General features: G+C 40.6%; 1 protein-coding gene across 1 annotated transcript; it reads left to right on the forward strand.

Moving 5' to 3' along the window:
- The first annotated feature begins 175 nt into the window (after positions 1-175).
- Positions 176-9,418, forward strand: LOC120750260 (integrator complex subunit 7-like). Its single transcript, XM_040058702.2, has 6 exons — positions 176-216; positions 639-719; positions 1,811-1,943; positions 3,142-3,240; positions 4,052-4,237; positions 5,130-9,418. The coding sequence occupies exons 1-6, from the start codon at positions 176-178 to the stop codon at positions 5,418-5,420; spliced, it is 831 nt and encodes a 276-aa protein (XP_039914636.2). The 3' UTR covers positions 5,421-9,418.
- The last annotated feature ends 218 nt before the right edge of the window (positions 9,419-9,636 follow it).

Below are 9,636 nucleotides of genomic sequence, written 5' to 3' on the forward strand. Positions count from 1 at the left end.
TCTTTATCTGAGTGAGGAAGCAAGAACTTTATAAATTTTTCTCCAATATGCCACCTTATGCCTTCAGTGTTGTATATTACAGTGTAGTGGTTTTCTGGATGAGTGGGGTTTTGTTTGTTTTGCCTTGGTTTGTGTTTTTGCCTAGTAACATTTGTCTCTGCAGATGAAACACTCCATGGAGGAATTCCGAAACCTGGCCACACGCTATGGAGATCTGTATCAGTCATCTTTTGATGCAGATTCAGCAACTCTAAGGAATGTTAACTGTATCCTTTAAAAATCCCGGAGTCTGTCTACTTTCCTTCTCATGTGGACAGCACGAAGCATAAGAATCCTCTTTCCTGTGAAGACTGCCACAAAGTAATTTTGAAAGTTAATAACATAAAAATTAGCTGCCAATTGCTTAAAGCCTATTTGAAAATAAACATTACCGTATTGTTGTTTGGAATTACTTGATAAACAAGTTATGACACAAAAACTGGAGCAGCATATAACTTGATATTTTCACAGTTCTTGCTCTTTGTTCGCTAAATGATTAATGACTGTAGGATTGCTTCACAGAAGTAAGGAAAAGTGCCACTAAATACACTGCATTTCTTGCTTTAGGTGCCAACTTTGAAAGTCTTTTAACTCCTTAGTATTAATGTCAGACAACAGCAGAGCTGCCTGTTGATTTCACATGCAATAGAAGCTCTGATTTTGGATCCAGAGTCTGCAAGGTAGGTTTGATAGTTAACTGCATGCTCCTTTCTGCTTATTAATAAATCCTTGGAGCTTTAAACTTAGGAATTCAAGGAATGCTCAGAAAGTTTCTCAGTAGACCTTTCTAATTATATTCTGGGCAGGCTTAAGGAGCTTTTACTTCCACACTATACCTGGCAGACTGGGGACTCTCTTTTGGGTTCTGCATTTCATACTGATTTTGCTCTTGAGAGCACTATACTGGACTTACCTTAAATATAGATTTGAACTTCTAATCTCCCCTTTAGCCACTTTAATTTGTGTTGTTGTATGTTAGATCCCATACCTGTTGCGTGCACTTGTAAGTGCACCTTGTATTTCACAACAGAAGGAAGTTGTATTCCTTCCAAACTCTCCTATTTCCAAAGCTGTGAAGATACATGCACTAAATTAGTTCAGATTTTTAATGTAAAGCCATCACTTCTGGCTCTTTTTCTAACCGTGAACTTAAATCCACTAGAAAACAGCGTTCAAGTACTGATGAATTCAATCACTGTTTAAAACTCCCAGGCTGAGATTCAATGGAAAATACTGTAGATAAAATCTCTCAGTCATTTTATAGCTGCTAATAAAAGTGAACATCCTAGGTGACTAAGTAGTACTCAGTAGGAATTAAGTATTGCTTAGAAGGTGTATTAGTCAAATTTGTATCAAGCTGGGTGTCTACGAGATGGAATTCTGTTCAAAGGAGGAGATTATAAACTTTGAGATTTAGTTTTAATTCTGGCTGGCATTCTTCCTTTGTGTTGTGAGACTGTTACAAATTCTGCAGGGTTAAGTAAAAGTAGGGGGAAGTGAGTATGCTGAGTCTGTTAGACCTGTCACTGCTTCAGCTGCGAGAGTGGGGACAAGACGTGGTAAATGAGTGGTAGTTATGAAAGATTTAAATGTAAAGGGCTGGTGTTATCATGGAAAAATAATTTAAAAACCAGAGTTAACAGTTTGAAAGGCATTTCGTAATGGATTTGGTGGTGTAATGTCTTGTCACGTCCGTTTGGTAGCGTGCCTTCCAGGTTGTGATGAGGAAGGTGAGTTAGACATCATGAAAAGTTTCTCTTTTTTTTTTCAGTTTCCAGGAATGTAGCTCAAATGGAACAGCTCATGTTGAAAGCGAATATGAAAGAAGGATGATGTCTGTATTTAATCATGTACTAGAGGAAGTGGAATCCCTCAACAGGAAGTATGCTCCTGTGTCTTACTTGGCAAGTAACAATTTTAAATGTATATTGTGTAGAGAAAGGGGCCGAAACCCCAGAACTCCATATATCTGTGGCTGGCAAAAAACCGAGAAGCATTCTCAGTTACTTAACATTACTGACACAAATGTTCTCTACAGAGACACCCTTCTTTAAAAATACTTCAAGAACCATTTTGCTAAGACATCTGTAACCTTAGTGGTCTGATTAAAAATAATCTTTTGGAAGCTCCCATCCTAAGAGCGCAGCAGATGCTGATAAGGAAAGTACAGGTAGCGTCAGGTCTCTGTCAGAGCCCTCACACTCAAACGCTGGAGCACGTTCTCTTCGTTCACGTCCTTGCTGGGGAGGAATTCTCGCGCTCCCACACGGCAGCCGAGCTTTGGTCCCTGAGCTGGTGGTGGTGAGGGCGGTGCTTCGTGAGTGTGGCATTTCTCTTATCAGTGCAGGTCGTCAGAGAGCACAGTGTGGAGTGTGCTGGGTGCAGGCAGTGAGCTGATAACGCCCTCCTTTATAGGGCTGCTGCGTTTGTCTCTTACTGCTCGCGGACATCGTGAAGCTGAACAAAGTGGGAACAAGGTCGTTCGTTTGTCATGGCTGGCATCTGTTTGCCCTGTTTCTAAACCCAACAGTCCCTACCAATTCCAAACGTAATAAAAGAGTAAATCATGTAAACCACAGCAAAGGTAAACCCTGTAAACTTAGTTGTGGCTGGCTCCACACCAAACCAGCTTGGTGACTTCAGTGGCGCTGCTTGTGTTCGTCTGAGCCAGAGGCATGGTGCAGCAGGGAAAGAAAGGGTACACAAGGGGCTCAAAACTTAATTATTGCATTAAGTTGTGATAGATGCCGGTCTTTTTGCTTGGAGGGGAGTTGCTTTTTTAGACTTTTTGTGTATGAGTGTTTCAAGCGGATCCTGCTCTGCCGACTCTTAACACCAGGACTGGAAAGATTTGTATTTTTCTTTTGCTTGGCCTCTTTGTTTTTTCCAGAGCGGAATACCTCCTTCAATAAAGGGCAGAACATAAACAGAGAGGCTGAATGTAGTCACTGTCATCTTAGTGGCCGTAATTCTATGACTGTGTTAATATATTTTCGGACTTGAAATGGAAATTCCTGCTGTTTCAGTACCTCAGGTGCATGTCTTTTTTCTGTGTCATGAATGATATTTTTTCTCAGTTGTTTTGGCTCTTGTTTCTTGCAGCATACAGCTTGTCTGTGCAACGCTGTCATTGCCTTGTTGCAGGTGCCCCTTTCATTTCAAAGGTACTTTTTCCAAAAGCTGCAGTCTACAAGTATTAAGGTATGTACTGCTCAAATACGACCTCAAATTTCTCTTTACAGAGCCTTTCACAAGAAAAGCCCTACTGAAGGCACAAAGCTTCAGCATTTTTAGTGAAGATACACAACTCAGATAGCATTTAGGTTAATCTGCTAGGAATAACTTGAATAACGTGTATGTATGGTTGTTCTGAGCCACTAGACTGTCACTTAAGCAAGTGGGATTCACTTCTTTGATTGCAAAGCCTTAAAGATAAAATGTAGCTGGAATTTTTGTTGATTCTAAATCTGCAAAGCTAAATAATTCTGGTCCTGGGAGGGCAGTTTTCATAGATTTGCATTGGGTTTTTTTTGTCCTTTTCCTTTAAAAAGCAGTGTTTGTTACCTTGGAAGAAAATTGTCATGTATATCAGCTCAGTGACTGAGAATGACTATATATGACTATGGTTGTGGGTTTTCTTGTTTTACTCAGGTGCTCTGTTTTCTCTGGGAAAACTGAAAGCCTTAAATTTTTTAATATTTACTCTTGCATTTTGCTTCTTTGTTTGGCTTCATATACTTGTGGCTATTCTGTGGAAAATTTTTTCCACATCTTTTGAATAATTGAAGTAAATGAAACTGATACAAAGATAATATCTGGTATTGCTGATGGTGTTTATTAATTAATATAGTAATGAGTCTCTGATAATGTCTGTAAAAATAATTTGCTGGCTTTCCTACCCAACCTCTCCTTGGAAATTTTTCTATTAGAAGGTGTCCTTTCTCATCCTTGAATTCGGTTTGCTTTTCTGGAGGCTAATAATCACATTTTGATCTGTTTACTTGTGTTCCAGCTCGCTCTATCCCCATCTCCAAGGAACCCAGCAGAGCCTATAGCAGTACAGAACAACCAGCAGTTGGCCCTCAAGGTGGAAGGAGTGGTTCAGCACGGATCCAAGCCAGGCCTTTTCCGTAAAATCCAGTCCGTCTGTCTGAATGTCTCCTCAGTGCTGCAGAGCAAATCTGGACAAGACTATAAGGTGTGAATAGAGTAGAGTCAGGAGGAGTCTTAAGCTTTTTTTGCTGTGTTTTGCTGTTCTTTTGTTTGACTCAGGGTAGCAGAATTTCCAGGATGAGATGAATGGGTGGCTCTGTAATCCCTTCACTCCTGCCAGTTGACATTTAAAGCACTGGCCGGAGCCAAATGTGATAGGGATCTGGGATTTTTAAGTCTGCAATATGTCAATACTTTTTTTTAACAGCTCTTCTTCCAGACAAAGAGGCTTTGTGATGTTCAGAACGAGTCAGTAGGAATCTGCCTGAGATGAGAACTCAGCCTAGTTATGGGCCTAGTTATAGATCATACAAAATTCCACTGGGAAAAAAAAAATAAACCAGGAATAGATTATTCTCTACCCCATAGTTTCTAGAATATTTTTATAGTCATTTTAAGGTTCTTTTATTTTGTTTGTGGAAATTGTGCAGACAGACTGTCCAAATCAAATAGCATCTGAGGAGACACACATTAATTTTAAGTCAACACTTTTATCAAAGATTGCATGCCTGAGGTTTAGATTCTGCTAACATGTGATGCTTAGTGAAAGGCCCGTTTTGGTGGGTTTTGGGGGTCGAGTTTTTGTTTGTTTGGGGTTTTTTTTGAGGAGGAATGGTAGAAAGTCAATGGCTGGTGAAAGAATATGACAAGGAAGTGCGTGATGCTCGACTCACGTTACTTTGTGGAAAAGTAGAACCTCAGGTAGAAGATGACTTGTTGGCTTGTCAAGCTGTCTCAAGTATGCACATGTATTGGTTTAGCAGAATTGAGGACAGATTTTTCCTTTTTTCTCCTCTCTCCTTCAAATGGAGAGCTGAAAAGTTATTTTTGGCAGGTTTATGTAAAACGGTGCTTTAACCTTCCATCTGTGTTCTCAGATTCCTATTGACAACATGACCAACGAAATGGAGCAGAGGGTGGAACCGCACAACGACTACTTCAGCACTCAGTTCCTGTTAAACTTTGTGATCCTTGGCACCCACAACATCACAGTGGAGTCCTCTGTGATAGATTCAAATGGCATTGTCTGGAAAACTGGGCCTAAAACAACTATTTTTGTTAAGTCTCTCGAGGATCCGTACTCTCAGCAGGTTCGTCTCCAGCAGCAGCAGGGGCAGCCTCCATCCCAGCAGCAGCAGCAGCAGAGAACCGCCTACTCACGCTTCTGATTGCCAGGAGTGACTCCATCCTGCTCACTTGGTGTTGCAGTTTTGCTTGGACACTTCTTTTTTTATTATTTTTTTGAAGATTTTTTTTATTATAACCTTCTCCTGAGAAAGTCTCAGATGCCAGTTTGTTGCTTTTGAAATTATCTGGGGTAAATGTGAACTTGATTCAGCAGAGGCAGCTGTTCAAATCTGAAGTTGTGCTCTTACTATAAGGACTTCTGCCTGATCTCTGACTTGTGTTTACAAACCTGTTCCAGCAGGCTCCACAAACTGCAGTAGCAGGGGACACTACGAGCTCGTTGACTGGTACTTTCCATGTTTTTTAAAGCAGACATAGGTTCTAATGTCCGGATTCTGGGACATTGGGAAACGCTTCACTTCGGCTGGTTATACAGAAACGAGGGTAATACCAAGTGTGTATCTTTTAATGTGAAGGAATTGGCAGGAATTTCCAGAGATTCTTTTTCTGACATTTTAATGGCAAGTTCCAGTATTTGACTGGTATGTGTATGTTACTGCAATTCATCTGCACTACTTAATGCACGCAGCTGAAAGGAAAAAAAGAACTGTAGTTCACTTGTGATACCCAGTCACTGCAGAGGGAGGAGACTGCTCGTGGGGCTGCTCTCAGGGGAGTCTTGCAAGTAGCAGAGTTTTACAGATGGGAATAATCACTGTCTCTCAGATGATATGGAATATATTACCATGTTGTTTTTAAACTTTCATGCGTCTGTGTTACTGAAGCCTTTCATTTTGTTGTTTTTTTTTTATTTAATCTTTTAAGAGGGAAGTTAAAATGAATGACTTGCAAGTTAACCGCTTTGTTTTTTAAAAGGAGTCCTTTTAAACCTTTATACCAAAACTTTGTAATCTTATGTATTCTTTGACCAATTTGAGAAGTCTAATTGTTAATTTTACAAGAATACTTGAAATAGAATTTTGCCAATTCTAGAAATGGATCCAGAATAATTTTGGAAATACACTGCTTCATACATAATTTTCACACTTCTTTTGTGGTATAAAAGGCTGAACTGTATCCAGACTCACAGGCAGTAGATCACATAACATGACCTTCACCTGGTCTTCATAAATAGTCTCTGCTTATATCACTATGCAGGAAAGCAGGACTCAGTTGAGTGAGGAGGAGGAAGGAGGGCACTTCTTACATACTTGAGCGTGTTAATCCCTCCCATTGAAGGAGAAATTTTTATTGCTATTTTCTCAGCAAATTCCCATGATACTGTTATTTCTTCCATCTGATTTCATTCTAGAGCTGACTGGAGTTTACAGATTTTGCTTGCTTCAGGTGCAGAGAATATGATAATGAATTGCTGTTAAGCTGAGGCTTCTTTTGCATAGCAGGATGAAGAAGTTTTTGCAGTGTTTTCACATAGTAGTTCCTCTTGGCTTGAGACTATGAAAAAAAGGAAAAGAACTGGAAGTGATGATGTCACATCATGGCCAGGCTGTAATCCAAACTAGAAAAGATAATTGGGATGCAGGGTTGAGACAAAAGGCATAAAATTGGTGAAAAGTTAAGCAGCATCCTTCTTAAATGATTTTCCTTTTGAGCAGGAGACAGAGTGCCACTGCCTTTCAAGCTGACTGAGGAAAGTGGTGATTTCTGTCCCATTTTTGTGGTTCCATGCCTATAGTTTGGGGGGTGTGTGTATCTACATGCAGCTGTGTGCACACATGCATGCATGAGCCTGTAGCTACATCTAGTTAAATGGTCCAGAAAGAGCTGACTGACCTGCTGCTCTGTGTGCTCTCTGTCAGACTGAGGATCTGAACTCTTTGTGGTCAGCTGGGTTTTTTCATTAAAGCCATAGATCAGCGTCTTTACCACAAAAACCTCCGTATTTTAATGCAAAAAAAAAAAAAAAAAAAAGAGAGAGAGAGACTAAGAGGTCAAACATTTTTTTTATCATGCATAATGAATGTGTGTTTCTTGCTGTCACTGACCAATATGTTGGTGGAAACCTTTGGTGGTGCCATTCCAAAACAACTCAGAAATTACAAGACATTTCCATGCTGGAGAACAAACTTTTCTCGTAAGTCACGTGATGTTCAGAGTGCATAGCTAAACTTACGAGAAGCCTAGTAGGAAAAAACCCAGCCTTATCGAGGGAAAGCCTTGCTCTGGCCTGAGGCTTAACTGTCTGTGAGCTGGTGAGATTAACCCTAGTAGAGCTGAAAAAAGTGTTCCTTCTTTAAACATGTCTGCCTCCCTGATCTGAGGGGCCTCTAGAACTCCAAGGGCTTGTATCAGTTTTAAAGCCAAGGAAATAATAATTGAAGCCTGAGAATCTGGATGTTAGGTGTGGGAGATTGCATGGGGAGCAAAATTGCAATTGCTGCTTATTGGAAATCAGCTCGTATAGGAAGGTGGCTTGCTGGACAAATACCTGTATTTCTAGCAAACTCTTCAGAGTTTCTCATGCTGACTCATTTGCAGGTTAGTTATATGTGTGTGCTGATCAGGAAATGCCCTGGAGCTCTTGGTAAATTCTCCTTTTATGTAAACCCAGTGTTTTATGTTTTGTTGGATTTGTAGCGAGGTTATTTTTTCTGTGTGTCTTGATTGTTTTCTAACATGATGTATTTTTATTCCTAATGTGCTGGGAAATACACTTGTCAAACAGAAACCATGGATTTTATGGCAAACAATGTCTCAAAATACCTAAAGAGCAGTGAGGAAGGGTGTTAAAGTTACAGCAATATACAGAAAGCTGCTGTTGGAGCTATCAGCTGTGAATGTGATCCTTGACCATTCGTGGAAGCAGGGAGGTTGTTCTTGAGTCCTGCATTTGGTTTCTGGTGCCCGTACTTGAAGATGCGCAACAAAGAATTTGGAAAGCCCTTCTAAGATAGGACCCAACTTAAATCTCCTTCGTGTTTCTCAGTAAACAAAGCAGTAACTTGATTACTATGCATAGCTGCACACTGATAATGAGAGACAATTCAGATCTGTTTCACTTACTGGCAGAAGAAAGAAGATATTCAGTGGCTGGACATTGCTCCTGAGACAGCTGCTAGGAATTCGAACAGCAAGAGGGGCTTATGCAGACAGCTACATCATGACCTGTTCCTAATCACTGAGATATGCTTTCATCCAGCTTGGATAAATTGTTGGGCTGCGCAGGAGGAGATGATTGAATGAAGATGACTGGAGGTGCTGATAATATGTGCAGTTCAGCATTAAGGCAGTAGGTTTTGGTGCTTAGGCTCTATAATTTGACCTGACTTCTCCAGGGATGGTGCAGCCAGTTACTCTCGGAAGTTCACATGCCTGCGAACAGGTGCTCAGGCGTTCCAGAAAGTGTCATTTCTGGATTCCTGGCTGAGCCCTTGCTCCAGGCAATGTGCAACTGAATGCAGGGCAGGGAAGGAATGTCCGCTGTCAGATTCTACCTTCCCCTGGAATTTGGAGTGTCACCTCCTGCTAAGGTCATTCAAGTGTATGTCAGAAGTGATTCCTGAAGTTGCACTCATCGTGGGTATTCATGAAATCTTAGACTTCCTTTCTTATTTTTGTTTCCTTGGATATGCCCTCATTTTACCCAAGGACTGATATGCCTCAATATAGCTGAAGATTTTGCATTTGATAGGGGATATATTCTGACTTAAATCCTGTGAAACTGTACAGGAATTGCACAGGTCTAGAAGCAAGTTCAATGGGTTTTTTAGCATATGCATAAACTTTTAGAAATATTTTTATTTACTGATATCACAAGTTAAAAAACACCACCAACTTACTGAAGGAATTTATTAGATTTGAAGGAATTTTACTGCATTCCTAAAATATCTTTTGAGTGAAATTCAGTGTGTGTGTGTGTGTATATGTATATAGAGAAAGAGAGATCTCATACAACACAGTATGGAGACATCTTGCTTTCAGATTAGCTTCATTTCTTTTCTGGTTTGTTGTCTTTGTTTGCCTGAAGTGCTTGCTGTGTCCTTGGTCAGCATATTCGCACACATGTCCTTTTAGTTCCTAACAGCATCTTCCCTGAACAATCTGTTCCTTTTGTGGCAGTGCAGGTTTACTCAGATGTCTGCACCGTGCAAACCAAAACGGCAGGGGGGGAAATAGAGGGTAGAGGGGGGGGAACTTAGGAGCCCTGCCAGCTTTCAAAGCAGTTCTGAGTTGAGTAAAGCCCACGAGCCGGTAGTTCTCTCCGCTCGACTGCTGCAGTTACTTCTGTGTCCAGCA

Source organism: Hirundo rustica, chromosome 3, assembly GCF_015227805.2.
Source record: "Hirundo rustica isolate bHirRus1 chromosome 3, bHirRus1.pri.v3, whole genome shotgun sequence".
NCBI lineage: Eukaryota > Metazoa > Chordata > Aves > Passeriformes > Hirundinidae > Hirundo > Hirundo rustica.